Consider the following 27,984-nt stretch of genomic DNA (forward strand, 5'->3'; position numbering starts at 1 on the left):
ATATGTATACGTATATATGTATATGTATATATGTATATACATATATATGTACATGTATTTATATATGTATATATGTACATGTATGTATATATATGTATATATGTACATGTATATATATATGTGTATATGTACATGTGTATATATGTGTATATATATGTATATATATATATATATATAATTGTATATATAATTGTGTATATATATATATATATATATATATATATATTTGTATTTATACATATACATATTCATGTATGTATGTATATATTTATTTATATATTTATGTATGTATATGTGAATACATATGTATGTGTATGTGTGTGTGTGTATATATAAAGATATATATGTATGTATATATGTATATGTATATATAAATATATAAATATGTGTATATGTATACATAAATATGTGTACATGTATATATAAATATATATGTATGTATATTTATTTATATATATATAATGGGTACATCATTAATAATTAATATAATTAGATATTAAGAGTATGTGAAAGTTTGACTCCTACCTTGTTTACTTCCCTGACAACCTCCCTAAAGTTTTGTAATCAATCAGAAATATCAAGCAGCTAAAATGTGCCAAACATGGATAAGAGAGTGTTTTGCATTTTTCCCATCATGCATCGTAATGGGTGTAAATGGGTGTGATTTTTTTAAATCTGTCTATAATATCCACATCGTTCAGTTTTTGTTTTTTTTGCATCATGACTAGTGAAGGTTGTTTTCTTTGGGTCATATAAGTAAATGCTACGCATAATTTTGAGGTTGTCAACCTAAATTATTGACATGATCCACAAGATGTTGACAAAGCAGCAACATGTAGACCTCCTTGCGAGCCAGATTCTTGATTGAACTCTTGACGTTTGGCTCGCGCCGGTTTGGACGCGTGCGGGTTCCGAGCCAATTTGGCCCGCGAGTGGCTTTCCACGAGCCCCGTTGTGATGGAACGCTGCAAACTAACCTGGCACGTGCCCTTGCAGGAGGGGGCAACTGGGGCGGCTGGAGCCACTGGAGCCTCTGCAGCAAGACCTGCGACTCGGGCTGGCAGCGGCGCTCCAGGGTGTGCGAGGGCCAGGGGGCCCAGGGGTACCCCTGCGAGGGTTCGGCGGAGGAGGTCCGCTCCTGTAACGAGAAGAAATGCCCCGGTGAGTTGCTCACGAGTCCAGTGTATAAAATGACATTTTGTTCTTTTTGAGTGCCCACTCACATGGTTTGTAAACAACGTGAAGCAGCCTGGAAGGAAATCCTCGCCATCATCTCAATTCACATTTACTCTCCTCCGAACATCGCTTATTTGCCTATTCTTGTGTGTTTGTATTCCTCGCTTGCTCCCTCTCATGCCCTCCTTCTTTCCATTCTGCTCTGCCCAGGAAAGGGCGACATGTTCATTGGTCCATTTGGCTTGATTTGTGATGCGTCAGCCCCGCGGGAATAACGCCATGCTTTAATAAGCCCACAAACTCTGTGTGTGTGTGTGTGTGTGTGTGTGTGTGTGTGTGTGTGTGTGTGTGTGTGTGTGTGTGTGTGTGTGTGTGTGTGTGTGTACAATTATTGGATAGGATAGACTCCTACAACAGGGAAATTATGTGGTTGCGGTGCGGATACAAAAGATAAGGTAAAAACTAGAACTGTCCAACGATTAAAGTATTTAATCGTATGGAATTTATGGTGTAAAAAGCACCATACATTTTATTTTTATTTTTAAATCTACAGATTTTTTTTTTTTTTTTTTTTTACAGTGCACAGATCGAAAAGTCACTACATTTTAAAGTGTAACGCCAGGATTTTATTGTGAAAATAAAAGTGGTACCGATTTAAAATGTTCAATTGTCTGGTGTAAAAAGCACCATCAATTTTACAGTATTTTTTTTATTTTTTTATTTTAAATCTACAGATTTTAAAAAATATATATATATTTTTTACAGTGCACAGATATAAAAGTCACTACATTTTCGGCCATCTGGTGTAAAAAGCACCATCAATTTTACAGTAAAATTTTGTTTTTTACTGTAAAATCTATAGATTTATTATTTATTTTTTTTACAGTGCACAGATAATAAAGTCACTACATCTTAAAGTATAAGACCAGGATTTCAACATAAAAATAAAAGTGGTACCAATTTAAAAATTTCAGCCATCTGGTGTAAAAAGCAACAGAAATTTTACAGTAAAATTTAGTTTTTTTCTGTAAAATCTACAGGTTTTTTGGGGGGGGGGGGGGGTTTCTTTACAGTGCACAGATAAAAAAAAGTCACTACATTTTAAAGTATAACACCAGGATTTTACCGTAAAAATAAAAGTGGTACCAATTTAAAATTTTCAGCCATCTGGTGTAAAAAGCACCAAAGACTTTACAATAAAATGTTTTTTAATGTAAAATCTACACATGTTTTATAGATTTTTTTACAGTGCACAGATATAAAAGTCACTTCATTTTAAAGTGTAACACCAGGATTTTAACGTAAAAATGAAAGAGGTACCGCTTTCAAATTTTCAGCCATCTGGTGTAAAAAGCACCAAAGATTTTACAGTAACATTTCGCTTTTTTCTGAAAAATCTGCAGGTTTTTTTTTTTTTTTTTTTACAGTGCACAGATAAAAAAGTAACTACATTTTAAAGTATAACACCAGGATTTTACTGTAAAAATAAAAGTGGTACCAATTTAATTTCGGCCATCTGGTGTAAAAAGCACCATCAATTTTACAGTAAAATTGTGTTTTTTACTGTAAAATCTATAGATTTTTATTTATTTTTTTACAGTGCACAGATAATAAAGTCACTACATCTTAAAGTATAAGACCAGGATTTCAACATAAAAATAAAAGTGGTACCGATTTAAAAAATTTCAGCCATCTGGTTAAAAAGCAACAGAAATTTTACAGTAAAATTTAGTTTTTTTCTGTAAAATCTACAGGTTTTTTTGGGGGGGGGTTTTCTTTACAGTGCACAGATAAAAAAGTAACTAAATTTTAAAATATAACACCAGGATTTTACCGTAAAAATAAAAGTGGTACCAATTTCAAATTTTCAGCCATCTGGTGTAAAAAGCACCAAAGATTTTACAGTTAAATGTTTTTTAATGTAAAATCTACACATGTTTTATAGATTTTTTTACAGTGCACAGATATAAAAGTCACTACATTTTAAAGTGTAACACCAGGATTTTACCGTAAAAATAAAAGCGGTACCGCTTTCAAATTTTCAGCCATCTGGTGTAAAAAGCACCAAAGATTTTACAGTAAAATTTCGTTTTTTTCTGAAAAATCTGCAGGTTTTTTTTTTTTTTTTTTACAGTGCACAGATAAAAATTTAACTACATTTTAAAGTATAACACCAGGATTTTACCGTAAAAATAAAAGTGGTACCAATTTAATTTCGGCCATCTGGTGTAAAAAGCACCAGGATTTTACCGTAAAAATAAAAGTGGTACCAATTTAAAATTTTCAGCCATCTGGTGTAAAAAGCACCAAAGACTTTACAGTAAAATGTTTTTTAATGTAAAATCTACACATGTTTTATAGATTTTTTTACAGTGCACAGATATAAAAGTCACTACATTTTAAAGTGTAACACCAGGATTTTACCGTAAAAATAAAAGCGGTACCGATTTCAAATTTTCAGCCATCTGGTGTAAAAAGCACCAAAGATTTTACAGTAAAATTTCGTTTTTTAAAAAAAAATCTGCAGGTTTTTTTTTTTTTTTTTTACAGTGCACAGATAAAAAAGTAGCTACATTTTAAAGTATAACACCAGGATTTTACCGTAAAAATAAAAGTGGTACCAATTTAATTTCAGCCATCTGGTGTAAAAAGCACCATCAATTTTACAGTAAAATTGTGTTTTTTACTGTAAAATCTATAGATTTTTATTTATTTTTTTACAGTGCACAGATAATAAAGTCACTACATCTTAAAGTATAACACCAGGATTTCAACATAAAAATAAAGTGGTACCGATTTAAAAATTTCAGCCATCTGGTGTAAAAAGCAACATAAATTTTACAGTAAAATTTAGTTTTTTTCTGTAAAATCTACAGGTTTTTTTGGGGGGGGGGGGTTTCTTTACAGTGCACAGATAAAAAAAAAGTCACTACATTTTAAAGTATAACACCAGGATTTTACCGTAAAAATAAGTGGTACCAATTTAAAATTTTCAGCCATCTGGTGTAAAAAGCACCAAAGACTTTACAGTAAAATGTTTTTTAATGTAAAATCTACACATGTTTTATAGATTTTTTTACAGTGCACAGATATAAAAGTCACTACATTTTAAAGTGTAACACCAGGATTTTACCGTAAAAATAAAAGCGGTACCGCTTTCAAATTTTCAGCCATCTGGTGTAAAAAGCACCAAAGATTTTACAGTAACATTTCGCTTTTTTCTGAAAAATCAGCAGGTTTTTTTTTGTTTTTTTTTACAGTGCACAGATAAAAAAGTAACTACATTTTAAAGTATAACACCAGGATTTTACTGTAAAAATAAAAGTGGTACCAATTTAATTTCGGCCATCTGGTGTAAAAAGCACCAGGATTTTACCGTAAAAATAAAAGTGGTACCAATTTAAAATTTTCAGCCATCTGGTGTAAAAAGCACCAAAGACTTTACAGTAAAATGTTTTTTAATGTAAAATCTACACATGTTTTATAGATTTTTTTTACAGTGCACAGATATAAAAGTCACTACATTTTAAAGTGTAACACCAGGATTTTACCGTAAAAATAAAAGCGGTACCGATTTCAAATTTTCAGCCATCTGGTGTAAAAAGCACCAAAGATTTTACAGTAAAATTTCGTTTTTTTTTTTTAAATCTGCAGGTTTTTTTTTTTTTTTTTTACAGTGCACAGATAAAAAAGTAGCTACATTTTAAAGTATAACACCAGGATTTTACCGTAAAAATAAAAGTGGTACCAATTTAATTTCAGCCATCTGGTGTAAAAAGCACCATCAATTTTACAGTAAAATTGTGTTTTTTACTGTAAAATCTATAGATTTTTATTTATTTTTTTACAGTGCACAGATAATAAAGTCACTACATCTTAAAGTATAACACCAGGATTTCAACATAAAAATAAAGTGGTACCGATTTAAAAATTTCAGCCATCTGGTGTAAAAAGCAACAGAAATTTTACAGTAAAATTTAGTTTTTTTCTGTAAAATCTACAGGTTTTTTGGGGGGGGGGGGGTTTTCTTTACAGTGCACAGATAAAAAAATAAAAGTGGTACCAATTTAATTTCGGCCATCTGGTGTAAAAAGCACCAGGATTTTACCGTAAAAATAAAAGTGGTACCAATTTAAAATTTTCAGCCATCTGGTGTAAAAAGCACCAAAGATTTTACAGTTAAATGTTTTTTAATGTAAAATCTACACATGTTTTATAGATTTTTTTTACAGTGCACAGATATAAAAGTCACTACATTTTAAAGTGTAACACCAGGATTTTACCGTAAAAATAAAAGCGGTACCGCTTTCAAATTTTCAGCCATCTGGTGTAAAAAGCACCAAAGATTTTACAGTAAAATTTCGTTTTTTTCTGAAAAATCTGCAGGTTTTTTTTTTTTTTTTACAGTGCACAGATAAAAATTTAACTACATTTTAAAGTATAACACCAGGATTTTACCGTAAAAATAAAAGTGGTACCAATTTAATTTCAGCCATCTGGTGTAAAAAGCACCATCAATTTTACAGTAAAATTGTGTTTTTTACTGTAAAATCTATAGATTTTTATTTATTTTTTTACAGTGCACAGATAATAAAGTCACTACATCTTAAAGTATAACACCAGGATTTCAACATAAAAATAAAGTGGTACCGATTTAAAAATTTCAGCCATCTGGTGTAAAAAGCAACAGAAATTTTACAGTAAAATTTAGTTTTTTTCTGTAAAATCTACAGGTTTTTTGGGGGGGGGGGGGGGGGTTTCTTTACAGTGCACAGATAAAAAAAAGTCACTACATTTTAAAGTATAACACCAGGATTTTACCGTAAAAATAAGTGGTACCAATTTAAAATTTTCAGCCATCTGGTGTAAAAAGCACCAAAGACTTTACAGTAAAATGTTTTTTAATGTAAAATCTACACATGTTTTATAGATTTTTTTACAGTGCACAGATATAAAAGTCACTACATTTTAAAGTGTAACACCAGGATTTTACCGTAAAAATAAAAGCGGTACCGATTTCAAATTTTCAGCCATCTGGTGTAAAAAGCACCAAAGATTTTACAGTAAAATTTCGTTTTTTTTTTAAAAATCTGCAGGTTTTTTTTTTTTTTTTTTACAGTGCACAGATAAAAAAGTAGCTACATTTTAAAGTATAACACCAGGATTTTACCGTAAAAATAAAAGTGGTACCAATTTAATTTCAGCCATCTGGTGTAAAAAGCACCATCAATTTTACAGTAAAATTGTGTTTTTTACTGTAAAATCTATAGATTTTTATTTATTTTTTTACAGTGCACAGATAATAAAGTCACTACATCTTAAAGTATAACACCAGGATTTCAACATAAAAATAAAGTGGTACCGATTTAAAAATTTCAGCCATCTGGTGTAAAAAGCAACAGAAATTTTACAGTAAAATTTAGTTTTTTTCTGTAAAATCTACAGGTTTTTTTGGGGGGGGGGGGTTTCTTTACAGTGCACAGATAAAAAAAAGTCACTACATTTTAAAGTATAACACCAGGATTTTACCGTAAAAATAAGTGGTACCAATTTAAAATTTTCAGCCATCTGGTGTAAAAAGCACCAAAGACTTTACAGTCAAATGTTTTTTAATGTAAAATCTACACATGTTTTATAGATTTCTTTACAGTGCACAGATATAAAAGTCACTACATTTTAAAGTGTAACACCAGGATTTTACCGTAAAAATAAAAGCGGTACCGCTTTCAAATTTTCAGCCATCTGGTGTAAAAAGCACCAAAGATTTTACAGTAACATTTCGCTTTTTTCTGAAAAATCAGCAGGTTTTTTTTTTTTTTTTTTTTACAGTGCACAGATAAAAAAGTAACTACATTTTAAAGTATAACACCAGGATTTTACTGTAAAAATAAAAGTGGTACCAATTTAATTTCGGCCATCTGGTGTAAAAAGCACCATCAATTTTACAGTAAAATTGTGTTTTTTACTGTAAAATCTATAGATTTTTATAGATTTTTTTACAGTGCACAGATAATAAAGTCACTACATCTTAAAGTATAAGACCAGGATTTCAACATAAAAATAAAAGTGGTACCGATTTAAAAAATTTCAGCCATCTGGTTAAAAAGCAACAGAAATTTTACAGTAAAATTTAGTTTTTTTCTGTAAAATCTACAGGTTTTTTTGGGGGGGGGGGTTTCTTTACAGTGCACAGATAAAAAAGTAACTACATTTTAAAATATAACACCAGGATTTTACCGTAAAAATAAAAGTGGTACCAATTTCAAATTTTCAGCCATCTGGTGTAAAAAGCACCAAAGATTTTACAGTTAAATGTTTTTTAATGTAAAATCTACACATGTTTTATAGATTTTTTTTACAGTGCACGGATATAAAAGTCACTACATTTTAAAGTGTAACACCAGGATTTTACCGTAAAAATAAAAGCGGTACCGCTTTCAAATTTTCAGCCATCTGGTGTAAAAAGCACCAAAGATTTTACAGTAAAATTTCGTTTTTTTCTGAAAAATCTGCAGGTTTTTTTTTTTTTTTTACAGTGCACAGATAAAAATTTAACTACATTTTAAAGTATAACACCAGGATTTTACCGTAAAAATAAAAGTGGTACCAATTTAATTTCGGCCATCTGGTGTAAAAAGCACCAGGATTTTACCGTAAAAATAAAAGTGGTACCAATTTAAAATTTTCAGCCATCTGGTGTAAAAAGCACCAAAGACTTTACAGTAAAATGTTTTTTAATGTAAAATCTACACATGTTTTATAGATTTTTTTACAGTGCACAGATATAAAAGTCACTACATTTTAAAGTGTAACACCAGGATTTTACCGTAAAAATAAAAGCGGTACCGATTTCAAATTTTCAGCCATCTGGTGTAAAAAGCACCAAAGATTTTACAGTAAAATTTCTTTTTTTTTTTTAAAATCTGCAGGTTTTTTTTGTTGTTTTTTTACAGTGCACAGATAAAAAAGTAGCTACATTTTAAAGTATAACACCAGGATTTTACCGTAAAAATAAAAGTGGTACCAATTTAATTTCAGCCATCTGGTGTAAAAAGCACCATCAATTTTACAGTAAAATTGTGTTTTTTACTGTAAAATCTATAGATTTTTATTTATTTTTTTACAGTGCACAGATAATAAAGTCACTACATCTTAAAGTATAACACCAGGATTTCAACATAAAAATAAAGTGGTACCGATTTAAAAATTTCAGCCATCTGGTGTAAAAAGCAACAGAAATTTTACAGTAAAATTTAGTTTTTTTCTGTAAAATCTACAGGTTTTTTTGGGGGGGGGGTTTTCTTTACAGTGCACAGATAAAAAAAAGTCACTACATTTTAAAGTATAACACCAGGATTTTACCGTAAAAATAAGTGGTACCAATTTAAAATTTTCAGCCATCTGGTGTAAAAAGCACCAAAGACTTTACAGTAAAATGTTTTTTAATGTAAAATCTACACATGTTTTATAGATTTTTTTACAGTGCACAGATATAAATGTCACTACATTTTAAAGTGTAACACCAGGATTTTACCGTAAAAATAAAAGCGGTACCGATTTCAAATTTTCAGCCATCTGGTGTAAAAAGCACCAAAGATTTTACAGTAACATTTCGTTGTTTTTTTTTAAATCTGCAGGGTTTTTTTGTTTTTTTACAGTGCACAGATAAAAAAGTAGCTACATTTTAAAGTATAACACCAGGATTTTACTGTAAAAATAAAAGTGGTTAATTTCAGCCATCTGGTGTAAAAAGCACCATCAATTTTACAGTAAAATTGTGTTTTTTACTGTAAAATCTATAGATTTGTATTTTTTTTTTTTTACAGTGCACAGATAATAAAGTAACTACATCTTAAAGTATAACACCAGGATTTTACCGTAAAAATAAAAGTGGTACCAATTTAACATTTTCAGCCATCTGGTGTAAAAAGCACCAAAGATTTTACAGTAAAATGTTTTTTAATGTAAAATCTACACATTTTTTTATAGATTTGTTTACAGTGCACAGATATAAAAGTCACTACATTTTAAAGTGTAACACCAGGATTTTACCGTAAAAATAAAAGCGGTACCGATTTCAAATTTTCAGCCATCTGGTGTAAAAAGCACCAAAGATTTTATAGTAAAATGTTTTTTACTGTAAAATCTACAAATGTTTTATTGATTTTTTTTTACAGTGCACAGATAAAAAAGTCACTACATTTTAAAGTACAATACCAGGATTTTACCATAAAAATAAAAGTGGTACATATTTAACATTTTCAGCCATCTGGTGTAAAAAGCACCAAAGATTTTATAGTAAAATGTTTTTTACTGTAAAATCTACGTTTTTTAATTTATTTTTTTACAGTGAACAGATAAAAAGTCACTACATTTTAAAGTATAACACCAGGATTTTACCGTAAAAATAAAAGCGGTACCAATTTGAAATTTTCAGCCATCTGCTGTGAAAAGCACCATACATTTTACAGTAAAATGTTTTTTACCGTAAGATCTACAACATTTTTATTGATTTTTTTTTACAGTGAACAGATAAAAAAAAGTCACTACATTTTAAAGTATGACACCAGGCTTTTACCATAAAAATAAATGTGGTACCAATTTAAAATTTTCAGCCATCTGGTGTAAAAAGCACCACAAATTTTACAGTAAAATTTAGTTTTTTTCTGTAAAATCTACAGGTTTTTTTTTTGTTTTTTTTTGTTTTTAACAGTGCACAGATAAAAAAAAGTCACTACATGTTAAAGTATAACACCAGGATTTTACCGTAAAAATAAAAGTGGTACCAATTTAACATTTTCAGCCATCTGGTGTAAAAAGCACCAAAGATTTTACAGTAAAATGTTTTTTAATGTAAAATCTACACATTTTTTTATAGATTTGTTTACAGTGCACAGATATAAAAGTCACTACATTTTAAAGTGTAACACCAGGATTTTACCGTAAAAATAAAAGCGGTACCGATTTCAAATTTTCAGCCATCTGGTGTAAAAAGCACCAAAGATTTTATAGTAAAATGTTTTTTACTGTAAAATCTACAAATGTTTTATTGATTTTTTTTTACAGTGCACAGATAAAAAAGTCACTACATTTTAAAGTACAATACCAGGATTTTACCATAAAAATAAAAGTGGTACATATTTAACATTTTCAGCCATCTGGTGTAAAAAGCACCAAAGATTTTATAGTAAAATGTTTTTTACTGTAAAATCTACGTTTTTTAATTTATTTTTTTACAGTGAACAGATAAAAAGTCACTACATTTTAAAGTATAACACCAGGATTTTACCGTAAAAATAAAAGCGGTACCAATTTGAAATTTTCAGCCATCTGCTGTGAAAAGCACCATACATTTTACAGTAAAATGTTTTTTACCGTAAGATCTACAACATTTTTATTGATTTTTTTTTACAGTGAACAGATAAAAAAAAGTCACTACATTTTAAAGTATGACACCAGGCTTTTACCATAAAAATAAATGTGGTACCAATTTAAAATTTTCAGCCATCTGGTGTAAAAAGCACCACAAATTTTACAGTAAAATTTAGTTTTTTTCTGTAAAATCTACAGGGTTTTTTTTTGTTTTTTTTTGTTTTTAACAGTGCACAGATAAAAAAAAGTCACTACATGTTAAAGTATAACATCAGGATGTTACCGTAAAAATAAAAGTGGTACCAATTTAAAATTTTCAGCCATCTGGAGTAAAAAGCACCAAAAATTTTACAATAAAATGTTTTTTACTGTAAAATCTACAAAATTTTTATTGATTTTGTTACAGTGCACAGATAAAAAAGTCACTACATTTTAAAGTATAACACCAGGATTATACCATAAAAATAAAAGAGGTACCGATTTCAAATTTTCAGCCATCTGGTGTAAAAAGCACAATCAATTTTACGGTAAAATGTTGTTGTTTTTCTGTAAAATTTACAGTTTTTATTTATTTATTTTTTTATATACAGTGCACAGATATAAAAGTAACTACATTTTAAAGTATAACACCAGGATTTTACCGTAAAAATAAAAGTGGTACCGATTTCAAATTTTCAGCCATCTGGTATAAAAAGCACAATACATTTTACAGTAAGATTTTGTTTTTTTCTGTAAAATTTACAGTTTTGATTTTTTTTTTATTGATTTTTTTACAGTGAACAGATAAAAAGTCACTACATTTTAAAGTATAACACCAGGATTTTACCGTAAAAATAAAAGTCGTACCAATTTCAAATTTTCAGCCATCTGGTGTAAAAAGCACAATACATTTTTAGTAAAATTAATTTTTTTTCTGTAAAATCTTTTTTTTTTTACAGGTCATTCCTTGTTTTGTTTTGTGGGTGTTTTTCAGATTTTGGTTCACTTCCTGACCTGTGCTTTTATTTTGGTGGCTCTTCCTGCTTTGTTAGCGTTTTCCTGGAACTGCTTCACGCCAGTCCCTGAGCACTTGTCCCCACGACTGTTTCCTATTACAATCAAGACCATTCATGTTGTGCAGCTGACACTTTTTCATTGTTTGGTGATTCATCTTTATGCACATTATGGACGCCTTTCCTGCCGCTTGTGTTTACTCGTAAGTCCTTGCTGTTCTCCAGCGTTCCCTTTTTGTTATTTTATGTCATGTCAGCCTTTGCTGTTCTTCGGCAAATATGTTTTTTTTTTTTTTTAACCTGTTGAGTTTCGATTAGCATAGCCTTCCCTATGCTTCTAGAGCACTTCCCATGTTGTCATCACAATAGTTGTTTTTTTTACCTGCATGCTGCTTCCTCGACTTTTCTGCATCTTGGGATCACACCAACAATCATGCGACTCGAGCGTCACAATCATGCTTTTTTTTAAGAGCTCAACACAAAAACATACACACGCTCTTAAAAAAAAAAAAAAAAAGACCTACAGTGTGTTTGTGTCTTGCCAGAGTTTGTATTTTTTTAGGAATACAGAATGTGTATTCCTGCTGTAGAAGCACTTGCATTAAGAAAAGGAGCTACACTTGTTTTTAGATATCAGTTTTGCGCATTGATAACACAAAATGTGAATTGTTATAACCTTTCTTTGATTGTCAAAGATGTTTGTTAATGTAATCTGTGATATTTCTACTGGAATAAATACTTGTAATATTCTGTACATGTCATGTAATACAAGTAAATGGTATTCATATTGCTGCATGACAATGTTTTAACTCTCAATATTTATTAATAATGTTAATTATTCAGCCTGCCAAACATTCTGTAACTGAGGAGTATCAAACCAGAACACGGGGTAGAAGATGGATGGATGGATGGATGTTATTTAGGTGCAAATATCACAGATTGCATTACAAAACGTATCTGACAAAGCATGTTTAAGCGTGTTTATTTTGTTAATGTAGTTAAACCGGATGCAAAGCATAGCGCCTTTATTTTGAAGCCTTTCATTTCTGTTGAGCTTTTATTCCAATGGCGTCGATAAAGCAGTCTTGTCGGGAGAATGCCTCACGCAGCACAGCCAGAGACCAAAACAAGACCAAACAAAGCAACCAAGAGAGCCAACTCCATCCTAGGCTGCCCACTACAGAGGCACCAACTTGTAAAAAATGACAAATCAGAGTTCCACGTGTGTAGGTGCTCGCAAGGGACGAAGGTCTGAGTGCACAACAACCTTTTTGTTTTTGAAGAAGCTCTCGAGCCGCTTTGAGGCCAAGACGAGGATCATGTCTGTCAACAATTTTATCTATTTATTTTTTTTGACGTCTTAATTCCGCCTGGCCTCCGCCAGCGCTCGTCCGCCCCCCCCCCCCCCGGAGTGTCTTCAGAGCGCTCTGCGGCGTTGGTTTCATGGGATACTGTACCGTGACACTGAGCTGTGTACATATTGGATCTAGTTCTTGTTTTTATGGGAACTAAATGTGACCCGCACGCCGCCTTCTGTCTCTGCGTCCTGGGGTCACGCCATCAGACGACATGTGTGACAGTAACCACCAAGGACACCACATCCTTATTTTGCTCAGCAGTGTTTCTCACCTTGTTTATCACCTCATGTTATTGCCTACTCGAAGATGTGGCGTTCGCGAACGAATCAAGTCTTTTGAACTGCTCTTTCAGGGAGAAAAAAATCAAAGGACGCATAGCACTTTTTTTGTTTGTTTTTTTGTTATTCACTTTTCTGGTTCATTGTTCTGAAGTAGTTCAAGTGTTGTATTTTATTTTTTATTCTAATTGTTATTATTTGCATTATTATTTTTACTTTATTGTTCAAATGCTGTTTTTTGGTGAGTGAAAATTCAACAGAAATAAAATGATATTAAATATTTCAGAATAATTACCAACTATAGACTAATATTTGTATAGATTAAAATGATTTTGATCCACATTTGACCTCATAACTGCTACAAGTTGGTAACGAGCCAGTCTTTTGAACGGCTCCTTGAGATCCGACTCCCTTCCAAGAGCCACCAATCCCATCTCTCCTTGGCAGTTTTCCTTTTACTGAACTTGCTTCTGATTTTAGGGTTTAATGAAGTGATTGTGTGGTTCTCCAACAGCTCCTCACGAGATCTGCAAGGAGGAGAACCTCCTGAGCATAACGTGGAAGAGAGCCTCTGCTGGAGAAAGTGTTTACAACAAGTGTCCAACAAACGCTACTGGTCAGTCAATCAACCTCCTCCTTTAGGAAATACCATTTAAAAACATCTTTTATGGTTTAACAATAGTAGATCAGTGGCCATCATTTTGTTGTAAAAAAGTATTATTTTTCCATTTACCACAAAACAAACACATTTTACAGTATTACCGGTATAAAATTTTGAGCCATCTGGTGTAAAAAGCACCATAAATTTTACAGTAAAATTGTATTTAGATAATTTTTTTTTTTTTTTTTTTTTTTTTTTACAGTGCACAGATCAAAAAAGTCACTACATTTTAAAGTGTAATACCAGGATTTACCACAAAAATAAAAGTGGTACCAATTTAAAATTTTCAGCCATCTGATGTAAAAAGCAACATCAATTTTACAGTAAAATTTTGGTTGTTTTTTTTACTGTAAAATCTACAGATTATCATTATTTATTTATTTTTTACAGTGCACAGATAAAAAAAGGCACTACATTTTAAAATGTAATACCAGGATTTTACCATAAAAATAAAAGTGGTACCGATTTAAAATTTTCAGCCATCTGGTGTAAAAAGCACCATACATTTTACAGTAAAATTTTGTTTTATTTACTGTAAAATCTACAGATCTTTTTTTATTATTTTATTTTATTTTTTTTACAGTGCACAGATAAAATAGTAACTACATTTTAAAGTATAACACCAGGATTTTACCGTAAAAATACAAGTGGTACCGATTTAAAATTTTCAGCCATCTGGTGTAAAAAGCACCATACATTTTACAGTAATTTTTTTTTTTACTGTAAAATCTACAGATTATTATTTTTATTATTTATTTTTTTTACAGTGCACAGATAAAAAAGTAACTACATTTTAAAGTATAACACCAGGGTTTTACCGTAAAAATAAAAGTGGTACCAATTTTAAATTTTCAGCCATCTGGTGTAAAAAGCACCATACATTCATTGTACAGTATTTTTTTTATTTTTTTTTACAGTCAAATCTATAAATGTTTTATTTTATTTCTTTATTTGTTTTACAGTGCACAGAAGAAGAAGAAAAGTCACTACATTTTAAAGTATAACACCAGGATTTTTTTTTAAATGTTGTTTTTTTACTGTAAAATCTACAGATAAAAAAATATATACTGTATATTTATTTTTAATTTTTTTATATTGCATATAAAAGTCACTACATTTTACAACACCAGGATTTTACCGTAAAAGTAAAATAAAAAATAAAAGTGGTACCAATTTAAAAGTTTCAGCCATCTGGTGTAAAAAGCACCATAAATTTTACAGTAAACTTTTTTTTTTTTCCTGTCAAATCCACAGATTTAAAAAAAAAATGTTTACAGTGCACAGATAAAAAAGTCACTACATTTTAAAGTATAACACCAGGATTTTACCGTAAAAATTAAAGTGTTACCGATTTAAAATGTTCAGCCATCTGGTGTAAAAAGCACAATACATTTTTACAGTATTTTTTTTTTTTAACAGTAAAATCTCTTCTTTATTTTTTTATAGTGCACAAAAAAAATTCACTACATTTTAAAGTATAACACCAGGATTTTCCCATAAAAATAAAAGTGGTACCAATTTTCATTTTAAGACATTTCGGTATAAAAAGACACTAAAGGTTTTCCGGTAAAATTACAGTGGGCTGTAAAAAAATGTTTTTAAATGTTTCGATATTACGGTAAATAGCTGGCTGCTGAGTCGCCATAATTTTACTAAAAAAATTAATTTACAGCCATTCCGTGTTAAAACTAACGCAAATGTTATGGTAAAATGTTGTCTTATTTACCGTGAAAGCTACAGATAAAAAAAAAAAATTACAGTGCAAAAAATATATTTTACAGTATAACACGGCATTGCACAGGCCATGATTTTTTATTTTATTTTATAATTTTTCTATTTACTGAAAAATAATGACCAAAGATTTCACAGAAAAAAAACCTGGCGACAGAGTGGCCAGATTTTTTAAAATTTTTCTTTAAAAATAACAATGGTGATATTTTTAAATAACAGCGATTTGGTTTACAAAAAAATGAATTTTACGATAAAAATTATGCCGCTTAAGCTGCAAGTTTTTTTTTACTATTTAAATCTACAGATTTGTTAGTTGTTGTTTTTTTACAGTGCACAGAATGAGTCAGTAGATATTTCAGTGTAACGCTGGCAAATTAGTCGCAGTAATTTTATTGTGGAAAAAAAGGGTGGTGTCGTTTTTTTCATTTACCGAAAAATGACCATAGAATTTAAACAGTAAAAAAAAACCTGGCAGCTCATTTGCCGTAATGTTACTGTAAAAATAACAGCGTTACCTATTTGCAATTTCCAGCCATTTTGTGTAAAAACCACCGTACATTTTTACGGTGAAATTCTGGCTTTTCTTCTTCTTTACAGTATGCACTGTAAAAGTAAAACAAAAGTACAGATTTTACGGTAAAAACAATGACTGAGGATTTTACTGTAAAAATAGTTTTTTTCATTTACAGTAATGCACTGTAAACGTCTGTACTCATTTTCAATTCATAGTAATTTGGTGTGAAAACCGGTGTAACATTTTTTTGTAAGTTCTGGCGACTGAGCTGACAGTTTTGTACGGTAGAATCTACAATTTTTTGGGTGTAAAAATACCATAAAAGTTGCTTCTGTTCCCCTTTCAGGATCTGCTAGTCGTCGTTGCCTGCTGGACAATAATGGAGTTGCTTTCTGGGGTCCTCCGAGCTTCGCCAGATGCATCTCACTTGAATATCGATATTTGCACATATCTGTAAGTTCATATCTCACTTGAATATCTACATCTATATTTACCTGCATCTCTCCTCCACTTGCACCATCATTTTATCATTCATCTCCAAGATATTTTAAGCTGCACTCAGATGAAGTGACGGCTTCTAAAAGAAATACAATCAAAAAAAAAAGAAGGGAAAAAAAAATAAAATTAAAAAAAATATATATATATATATATATATATATATATATATATATATTTTATTTTTATTTTATTTTTATTTTTTTAAATAATAAATATATGTTTAGATAAATAATGAATTAAATGAAAGCTGCAAAAAAGAATAAATGATAAATAAAATAACAAAAAATTAATAAATAAAACAACGATAAATGGCAGCTGTTAAAAAATTAATAAATAAAATAACAAATAAGAATACGAATTAAATAAGTACATAAAATTAAAATGACAGCTGCTAAAAAATAGATGAATAAATGATAAATGTAATTAAAAATAAGAATTAAATAAATACATAAAATATAAATAAATTACATCTGCTAAAATAAAAATATAATAAATACATAAATAAATAATATTAAATTAAATAACTGCTAAAAAATATATGTATATTTTTAAACAGTAAATACATGAATAAATGAAAAATGAATAAATAAAATATAAAGAAATTACAGCTGCTCAAAACATCTAAAAAATAAAATAATTTAAAAGTAAATAAATAAAATAAAGAGAAATGACAGCTGATGAAAGAAAGAAAAATAAATAAAAAATTCAATTAAATGAATAAATAAAATAGAAAGAAATGACAGCTGCTGAAAAAATTTAAATAAAATAAATAAATAAATACATGCGGAAAAAAAATATTTGTTGTAATTAAATGAATTAATAAATTCAATAAAAATAAATGACAGCTGCTAATAACATAAATAAATAAATGAAAATAAAATAAGATAAATGAATAAATAAAATAAAAATAAATGACAGCTGCTAAAAAATTTAATGAAAAATAAAAAAATAAAATTATTATAAAATAAACAAATAAATGAATAGAAAAATCTAAATAAATGACAGCTGCGGGAAAAAAAAAAATGTATACACTTATTTTCAAATAAATGAATACATTTGTAAATACAACAAACAAGAAATAGGGACGGCGTGGCGCAGTGGAAGAGTGGCCGTGCGCGACCCGAGGGTCCCTGGTTCAAATCCCACCTAGTACCAACCTCGTCATGTCTGTTGTGTCCTGAGCAAGACACTTCACCCTTGCTCCTGATGGGTGCTGGTTAGCGCCTTGCATGGCAGCTCCCTCCATCAGTGTGTGAATGTGTGTGTGAATGGGTAAATGTGGAAGTAGTGTCAAAGCGCTTTGAGTACCTTGAAGGTAGAAAAGCGCTATACAAGTACAACCCATTTATCATTATTTATTTAAGAAATGACAGCTGTTAAATAATCAATCAATCATCAATCAAAGTTTATTTATATAGCCCTAAATCACAAGTATCTCAAAAGGCTGCACAAGCCACAACGACATCCTCTGCTCAGATCCCACATCAGGCCAAGCAAAAACTCAACCCACTGGGATACAATGACAAAAAATGAGAAACCCAGGAGTATTAAAAACAAATACAAAATAGAATGGGGGGAAAAAAATCAATAAATGAATGACAGCTTCTGCAGGTATCGCCGCTATAACACCAAACCTGTAAAGGTGACCTCAGCCACCACGGAACTTTCAAAGTTTGCTCCAAATAGTGTCTTTCGTCAAGCTATCCTGGTATCTATAATTAGCTTTTTCCAGAGCTGCGCGCTCCCACTTATCAATTAATGAACAGCGCTAATGAACGTGTTCATCAGCCAGACTCCTGTGAACTCCTACCTTTCCCTCTCCCCTCCACTACGGCACGGCAGATTATAGGGGGCGGTTGTTGCGTGGAAATGGGGGGGGGGGTTAGCGATTGTGGCGTGGAAGACTTGATTGCACTGTTACCTTCTGTTCCAACCGTCCATTAATACCAGGAGTCAATAATTAATTTTCTGTGATTGATGTTATCTTCTGTTCTCTATTTTTTTTTTTTACAGCATCTCTGCATTACACACACACACACACACACACACACACACACACACACCCTTTCCTTATTCCTCTTAGCAATGATGAGATCCAATTTATGCCCGAGAGTGCTTCTGCCGCCCCACTCGCCTATTTTAAGCACAGGCAGGAACATCTGCCGTGCACAAACACATGTTGTCCTCTCTGGAAGCGCAGCAAAGTAAAACAACAACAAAATATATATATATATATATATTTGCCGCACTCACCGTCTGCATCTGCCTCCGCAGTTACGAGAGCATCTCGCGAAGGGTCAGAGGACCCTGGCCGGGGAGGGCATGTCTCAGATCGTAAGAAGTCTCCTGGAGCTCTTGCAGGGGAGGAGCTACTACAGTGGCGACCTTCTCTTTTCCACGGAGATCTTGCGAAATGTGACGGACACCTTCAAAAGAGCAACCTACATCCCAGCTCCTGACGACGTGCAGGTAGGCCCGGGCCGGACAAACATTGTGCATAGAGAAATATAAATGAACCAAAACGTGTGTAAACCTGAGTAGTGTCTCATCAGAAGTGTATCCTGCTGTATATTATAACAATGTATCATATATATATACACACACATATATATACATACAGTATATACTTACATATGTATATACAGTATATGTATATACAAACCCTGTTTCCATATGAGTTGGGAAATTGTGTTAGATGTAAATATAAACGGAATACAATGATTTGCAAATCCTTTTCAACCCATATTCAATTGAATGCACTACAAAGACAAGATATTTGATGTTCAAACTCATAAACTTTATCTTTTTTTTGCAAATAATAATTAACTTAGAATTTCATGGCTGCAACACGTGCCAAAGTAGTTGGGAAAGGGCATGTTCACCACTGTGTTACATGGTCTTTCCTTTTAACAACACTCCGTAAACGTTTGGGAACTGAGGAGACACATTTTTGAAGCTTCTCAGGTGGAATTCTTTCCCATTCTTGCTTGATGGACAGCTTAAGTTGTTCAACAGTCTGGGGGTCTCGGTTGTGGTGTTTTAGGCTTCATAATGCGCCACACATTTTCAATGGGAGACAGGTCTGGACTACAGGCAGGCCAGTCTAGTACCCGCACTCTTTTACTATGAAGCCACATTGATGTAACACGTGGCTTGGCATTGTCTTGCTGAAATAAGCAGGGGCGTCTATGGTAACATTGCTTGGATGGCAACATATGTTGCTCCAAAACCTATATGTACCTTCCAGCATTAATGGTGCCTTCACAGATGTGTAAGTTACCCATGTCTTGGGCACTAATACACCCCCATACCATCACAGATGCTGGCTTTTCAACTTTGCGCCTATAACAATCCGGATGGTTCTTTTCCTCTTTGGTCCGGAGGACACGACGTCCACAGTTTCCAAAAACAATTTGAAATGTGGACTCGTCAGACCACAGAACACTTTCCCACTTTGTATCAGTCCATCTTAGATGAGCTCAGGCCCAGCGAAGCCGACGGCGTTTCTGGGTGTTGTTGATAAACGGTTTTCGCCTTGCATAGGAGAGTTTTAACTTGCACTTACAGATGTAGCAACCAACTGTAGTTACTGACAGTGGGTTTCTGAAGTGTTCCTGAGCCCATATGGTGATATCCTTTACACACTGATGTCGCTTGTTGATGCAGTACAGCCTGAGGGATCGAAGGTCACGGGCTTAGCTGCTTACGTGCAGTGATTTCTCCAGATTCTCTGAACCCTTTGATGATATTACGGACCGTAGATGGTGAAATCACTAAATTCCTTGCAATAGCTGGTTGAGAAAGGTTTTTCTTAAACTGTTCAACAATTTGCTCACGCATTTGTTGACAAAGTGGTGACCCTCGCCCCATCCTTGTTTGTGAATGACTGAGCATTTCATGGAATCTACTTTTATACCCAATCATGGCACCCACCTGTTCCCAGTTAGCCTGCACACCTGTGGGATGTTCCGAATAAGTGTTTGATGAGCATTCCTCAACTTTATCAGTATTTATTGCCACCTTTCCCAACTTCTTTGTCACGTGTTGCTGGCATCAAATTTTAAAGTTAATGATTATTTGCACACAAAAAAATGTTTATCAGTTGGAACATCAAATATGTTGTTTTTGTAGCATATTCAACTGAATATGGGTTGAAAAGGATTTGCAAATCATTGTATTCCGTTTATATTTACATCTAACACAATTTCCCAACTCATATGGAAACGGGGTTTGTACGTGTGTATGTGTACATATTATATTAAAATATTGGATATATAATTAACAATTAATATAATTGGATATTAAGAGTATGTGAAAGTTTGACTACTACCTTGTTTACTTCCCTGCCGACTTTCTTAGAAGTTTTGTACTCAATTAGAAATATCAAGCCGCTAAAATGCGCCAAACATGGATAAGTGTGGAGAGAGTGGTGATATCCTTTACACACCAATGTCGGTTTTTGACGCAGTACCGCCTGTCAATGTTGGTGTTCGGCCTTGCCGCTTACGTGCAGTGATTTCTCCAGATTCTATGAACCTTTTGATGATATTACGGACCGTAGATGGTGAAATCCCTAAATTCCTTGCAATAGCTGGTTGAGAAATGTTGTTCTTAAACTGTTTGACTATTTGCTCACGGATTTGTTGACAATGTGGTGACCCTCGTCCCATCCTTGTTTGTGAATGACTGAGCATTTCATGGAAGCTGCTTTCATACCCAATCATGGCACCCACCTGTTCCCAATTAGTCCATAGTTGAAGGTAGAATAGTTTGAATCGGATGAAACATGTGGAAATTTGAAAAATGGCCAATTAATTTTAAAATAGGAAAAATGTCCGGGAATTCTGGGAATTTTTGGAATTTGTCAAGGCAAAGCCCGCGATTTCCGAATAGGCTGAACAGTTTAAAGTCGGAACTGTTTGAATCGGGGGGAAATGGGGGAATTGTAGAACTTTGAAAAATGTCCCATTCTTTTTCATGGGAAATTTTATGGAAATTTGGGAATTTCGGGAAAAGAGGTAATTTTTTGGAAAATGCAAAAAAAAAATCTGAATATTCTGAATGAGTTGGTGTTGGAATTTATCAAATCGGTCGAGAAATGTTGAACTAGTAACATTTTTAATTGAGAAATGGTACTAAGGAATTCCAGGAATTTCGGGAAAACAGAGAATTTTTCCAGTTCAAAAAACAACTTTGTTTTTTGTCGTGATTAAGAGGAATGTTTTGACGGTGGAACGGTTGAACTGGGTTGAAAAATGTGGAAGGAGTAGTCAAAAAAGAAAAGGGTTTGAAAAAAACGGGAGTTCTGGGGAATTCCCGGAATTTTTTTCAACTTGTAAAATGATGATGTGTAACTTTTTTAAATCGGTCGAGAAATGTTGAATTAGTAACATTTTTAATTGAAAAATGGTATTAAGGAATTCTAGGACATTCGGCAAAACAGGGAATTTTCCCAGTTCAAAAAACAAATTTGTTTTTTTGTCTTGATTAAGAGGAATATTTTGACGGTGGAACGGTTGAAGTGGGTTGAAAAATGTGGAGGGAGTAGTCGACAGAAAAAAGGGTGAAGAAACGGGAATCCTGGGAAATTCCTGGAATTTTTTTGAACTTGGAAAAATTATAGTTTCAATTTCCTGGATGAGTAGAATATGTTGAAGGTGGAATGATTTTAATCGGATGAAACGTGGAAATTTGAAAAATGGCCAATTCATTTTAAAATGGGAAAAATGTCCCGGAATACCGGGAATTCTAGGAATTTTTGGAATTTGTCAAGGGAAAGTCCGCGATTTCCGAATAGACTGAACAGTTGGAAGTTGGAACGGTTTGAATCGGGTGAAAAATGTGTAAGGTAGCGCCAAAATCTGAAGAAGAAGAAGAAGAATAAATAGATGAATTTGGGTGTAGAAAAGCATATATGTGTGAATGCTTTGGAGCATTCACACAATTACCTACGATTGTTTCAAATGCAACAATATATATATGTAATAACTTCAAATACAAAAAAAAAAAAAGAAATAAATGCAGGGAAAGAAAGAAAAGCCAACTGTATTAACCTTGTAGATTGTTATAGTAATAATAATAATAATAATAATAATAATAATGAATTTTATTTGTAACACACTTTACATTTGTTAAAATCTCAAAGTGCTACAAAGTATACAAAATATATATATAAATAAAGTTAGAATATATAATTAAAAAATTTTTTATAGAAATGAAAACATGAAAAACACTAGATAAACACTATATCAGGGGTCGGACCATATCGGACCAAAAATTTAAAAAAAAAAAACCGTCTGGAGCCGCAAAAAATTAAAATCCTTATATAAGTGTTATAATGAAGGCAACACATGATGTAAGTGTCTATATTAGCCTACTATCAAAATGACTTTAAAAGTCTTGTATACGTGTTATAATGAAGGCAACACATGACGTAAATGTCTATATTAGTTATATTCGACTACTATCAAAGGCTGACGCAAATCTTCGTAGAGAGGAATGTTGTATTTTAATTTTATTCTACACATTTTTACAACTTTGGAAATCATTAGTAAAATGGAGGCTTCTTACAGGATGAGATAGCTCCTGGAAATGACTGTCTTTTAATGGCCAAAGGTATAGATGTGTGTGTCCAAGTTAAAGGAAACGGCAGGCTGTCTTCTTCTAATGGATTTATTACAATCTTTGCAAGCTGGTTAACGTTTGCTGGTGTCTGGAACAACGCGGCACACAAATAACTATAAAGTGCATAAGTAAAGGAAATTAAATGAGCTCAAATATACCTACGGAAATAGCATGTTAGCATCGATTAGCTTGCTGTCATGCACTGACCAAATATGCCTGATTAGCACTCCAACAAGTCAATAACATCAACAAAGCTCACCTTTGTGCATTCACACACAGTATACAACGTTTGGTGGACAAAATGAGAGGAAGGAGTGGCATAAAATATGTCTTTCTGTGGCAGCATCTGAGAAAGTTGTACGTGTAAACAAACTACGATGAGTTCAAGGATCGCTGAAATTAGTAGGACAAAGCGGTGCTTGCCATATACTCTCTCATCAGTGAAGCATGTTTAATATAAACAGTGGGATTTCTAACAATATGTTTGTCCTCCTACAGAAAATATATTAAAACAAAAAATATGTATATTTTTTTCATCTTTTTCCATTTTCACACATCTCTGAAAGAGGTCCAGGAAGCCACTAGGGCGGTGCTAAAGAGCCGCATTTGGCTCTAGAGCCGCGGGTTGCTGACCTCTGCACTAGATAAATAAGAAACATAGATAAAAATAGAAATAAAAGCATGAAAGCACTGGATAAAACAGATAGGCAAGTAAGAATAGGTTAAACTTTGTCAGTGTGCCATGTTAAAGGGGAACATTATCACAATTTCAGAAGGGTTAAAACCATTAAAAATCAGTTTCCAGTGGCTTATTTTATTTTTCGAAGTTTTTTTCAAAATTTTACCCATCACGCAATATCCCTAAAAAAAGCTTCAAAGTGCCTGATTTTAACCATCGTTATAAACACCCGTCCATTTTCCTGTGACGTCACATAGTGATGCCAACACAAACAAACATGGCGGAAAGAACAGCAAGCTATAGCGACATTAGCTCGGATTCAGACTCGGATTTCAGCGGCTTAAGCGATTCAACAGATTGCGCATGTATTGAAACGGATGGTTGTAGTGTGGAGGCAGGTAGCGAAAACGAAATTGAAGAAGAAACTGAAGCTATTGTCCGCATTGCCGGCAGTAAGTCGGACCCATTTCCAGTGAGGGTTGGACTCCGCCAAGGCTGCCCTTTGTCACCAATTCTGTTCATAACTTTTATGGACAGAATTTCTAGGCGCAGTCAAGGCGTTGAGGGGATCTGGTTTGGTGGCTGCAGGATTAGGTCTCTGCTTTTTGCGGATGATGTGGTCCTGATGGCTTCATCTGGCCAGGATCTTCAGCTCTCGCTGGATCGGTTCGCAGCCGAGTGTGAAGCAACTGGGATGAGAATCAGCACCTCCAAGTCCGAGTCCATGGTTCTCGCCCGGAAAAGGGTGGAGTACCATCTCCGGGTTGGGGAGGAGACCCTGCCCCAAGTGGAGGAGTTCAAGTACCTAGGAGTCTTGTTCACGAGTGGGGGAAGAGTGGATCGTGAGATCGACAGGCGGATCGGTGCGGCATCTTCAGTAATGCGGACGCTGTATCGATCCGTTGTGGTGAAGAAGGAGCTGAGCCGGAAGGCAAAGCTCTCAATTTACCGGTCGATCTACGTTCCCATCCTCACCTATGGTCATGAGCTTTGGGTTATGACCGAAAGGACAAGATCACGGGTACAAGCGGCCGAAATGAGTTTCCTCCGCCGGGTGGCGGGGCTCTCCCTTAGAGATAGGGTGAGAAGTTCTGTCATCCGGGGGGAGCTCAAAGTAAAGCCGCTGCTCCTCCACATCGAGAGGAGCCAGATGAGGTGGTTCGGGCATCTGGTCAGGATGCCACCCGAACGCCTCCCTAGGGAGGTGTTTAGGGCACGTCCAACCGGTAGGAGGCCACGGGGAAGACCCAGGACACGTTGGGAAGATTATGTCTCCCGGCTGGCCTGGGAACGCCTCGGGATCCCCCGGGAAGAGCTGGACGAAGTGGCTGGGGAGAGGGAAGTCTGGGCTTCCCTGCTTAGGCTGCTGCCCCCGCGACCCGACCTCGGATAAGCGGAAGAAGATGGATGGATGGATGGACTGAAGCTATTGAGCCATATCGGTTTGAACCGCATGCAAGCGAAACCGACGAAAACGACACGACAGCCAGCGACACGGGAGAAAGCGAGGACGAATTCGGCGATCGCCTTCTAACCAACGATTGGTATGTGTTTGTTTGGCATTAAAGGAAACTAACAACTATAAACTAGGTTTACAGCATATGAAATACATTTGGCAACAACATGCACTTTGAGAGTGCAGACAGCCCATCAATTAATATATTCTGTAGACATACCCTCATCCGCGCTCTTTTCCTGAAAGCTGATCTGTCCAGTTTTGGAGTTGATGTCAGCAGGCCAGGGAAGCTAGGGTCGATATTCTTCTCTTGATCATCTTCGGTGGCATAAGGGACGGTGTGAGCCAAGACATCCAGGGGGTTTAGCTCGCTCGTCTGCGGGAACAAACTGCCGCCATTGCTTGCCGTGCTACCGAGGTCCTTTGTCCCTGAATTGCTCACACACTCCGGCAGATTCAATGGGGGTCTGGCGGCAGATTTCTTTGACTTTATCATTGGAAATGCATCTGCTTTGAGTGTCGCAGGATATCCACACATTCTTGCCATCTCTGTCGTAGCATAGCTTTCGTCGGTAAAGTGTGCGGAACAAACGTCCAATTTCTTGCCACTTTCGCATCTTTGGGCCACTGGTGCAACTTGAATCCGTCCCTGTTCGTGTTGTTACACCCTCCGACAACACACCGACGAGGCATGATGTCTCCAAGGTACGGAAAACAGTCGGAAAAACGGAAAATAACAGAGCTGATTTGACTCGGTGTTTGAGAAAATGGTGGATTGCTTCCCGATGTGACGTCACGTTGTGACGTCATCGCTCCGAGAGCGAATAATAGAAAGGCGTTTAATTCGCCCAAATTCACCCATTTAGAGTTCGGAAATCTGTTAAAAAAATATATGGTCTTTTTTCTGCAACATCAAGGTATATATTGACGCTTACATAGGTCTGGTGATAATGTTCCCCTTTAAGTTAAAGTGCCAATGATTGTCACACACACACACACGAGGTGTGGCCAAATTATTCTCTGCATTTGACCCATCCCCCTTGATCACCCCCTGGGGGGTGAGGGGAGCAGGGGGGTACCCAGTTTCCCATAGGGCGGGGGTCAGCAACCCGCGGCTCTAGAGCCGCATGTCTTTAGCGCCGCCCTAGTGGCTCTCTGGAGCTTTTTAAAAAATGTATGAAAAATGGAAAAAGATGAAGGGAAAAATTATATATTTTTTGTGTTAATATGGTTTCTGTAGGAGGACAAACATGACACAAACCTCCCTAATTGTTATAAAGCACACTGTTTATATTAAACATGCTTCACTGATTCGAGTATTTGGCGAGCGCCGTTTTGTCCTACTAATTTTGGCGGTCCTTGAACTCACCTTAGTTTGTTTACATGTATAACTTTCTCCGACTTTCTAGGACATGTTTTATGCCACTTCTTTTCATTTTGTCCACCAAACTTTTAAGGTTGTGCGTGAATGCACAAAGGTGAGTTTTGTTGTTGTTATTGACTTGTGTGGAGTGCTAATCAGACATATTTGGTCACTGCATGACTGCATGCTAATCGATGCTAACATGCTATGTAGGCTAGCTATATGTACATATTGCATCATTATGCCTCATTTGTAGCTATATTTGAGCTCATTTAGTTTCCTTTAAGTCCTCTTAATTCAATGTATATCTCATGACACACTATCTGTATGTAATATGGCTTTTAATTTTTTGCGGCTCCAGACAGATTTGTTTTTGGATTTTTGGTCCAATATGGCTCTTTCAACATTTTGGGTTGCCGACCCCTGCCATGGGGCAACAACGTTAATATATATGTATGTTCTAATCAGGTTCATGTTTGTAGAATATGTCGCAAGCCGATAAAAAATACAACAAAACAAACACACTTTGGACACCCATGACTGTTATTTATTTCCGCATCTTTGTGCTCTTCCAGAAATTCTTCCAGATAATCAGCCTGATGTTGGACATGGAAAACCTCGACAAGTGGGAGGATGTGCATCAGGTAACGTTTTTTTTTTTTTTTTTTTTACCCCCTCCCTCGTTAGTGTTTCATTATTGAGACCACCTGTTCACGCGGCAAACAAATACTTCTTCATCGTTTTGACTCGTCTTTGACCCAGCTTTGGCGCCCTTGTGCTCGGCGCTTCTGGAGATGACAAATGTACTCCCGAGACACGCAAGGTTGATGACGTTGACCTTTTTTTTTTTGCTTTTTGAAAGGTCGCTCCCGGCGCTGCCTTGCTGATGAGAACTCTGGAAGATTTCATCCATCTCATCGGCGAGGCCCAAAAGCCTTTTCAGAGTTTCCTGGTGGTGACCAACAACCTGAGTAAGTACTGTGTGAATAAATACATACAAGTACATCAAAGTGTTCAAAATGTTTTACTAAAGTTCACACTGCAAAAAAAAATACAAAAATGAGGGGTATTTTATTTGAATTAAGCAAAATTATCTGTCAATAGAACAAGAAAATTTGGCTTGTCAAGACTTTCCAAAATGAGTAAAATTAGCTAACCTCAATGAACCCAAAAATACCTTAAAATAAGTATATTCTCACTAATAACAAGTGCACTTTTCTTGGTAGAAAATAAAAATAGACCTTTTTGTTCAATATGTTGAAAAATATTCTTAAATGAAGTA

General features: G+C 34.0%; 1 protein-coding gene across 11 annotated transcripts in view; it reads left to right on the forward strand.

Annotated features, from left to right (window-relative positions):
* adgrb2 (adhesion G protein-coupled receptor B2) overlaps nt 1–27,984 on the forward strand; it is a 771,897-nt gene that overhangs the window by 386,971 nt on the left and 356,942 nt on the right. For all 11 annotated transcript variants that reach the window (XM_061982439.1, XM_061982435.1, XM_061982437.2 and 8 more), the window contains 6 exons: nt 997–1,161; nt 13,691–13,792; nt 16,429–16,535; nt 18,855–19,049; nt 27,278–27,346; nt 27,565–27,673. In XM_061982439.1, the coding sequence (XP_061838423.1) occupies nt 997–1,161; nt 13,691–13,792; nt 16,429–16,535; nt 18,855–19,049; nt 27,278–27,346; nt 27,565–27,673 (747 nt within the window). The remainder of the gene's footprint in view (nt 1–996; nt 1,162–13,690; nt 13,793–16,428; nt 16,536–18,854; nt 19,050–27,277; nt 27,347–27,564; nt 27,674–27,984) is intronic.

This window comes from Nerophis lumbriciformis, linkage group LG21 (assembly GCF_033978685.3).
Source record: "Nerophis lumbriciformis linkage group LG21, RoL_Nlum_v2.1, whole genome shotgun sequence".
NCBI classification, from domain to species: Eukaryota; Metazoa; Chordata; class Actinopteri; order Syngnathiformes; family Syngnathidae; genus Nerophis; species Nerophis lumbriciformis.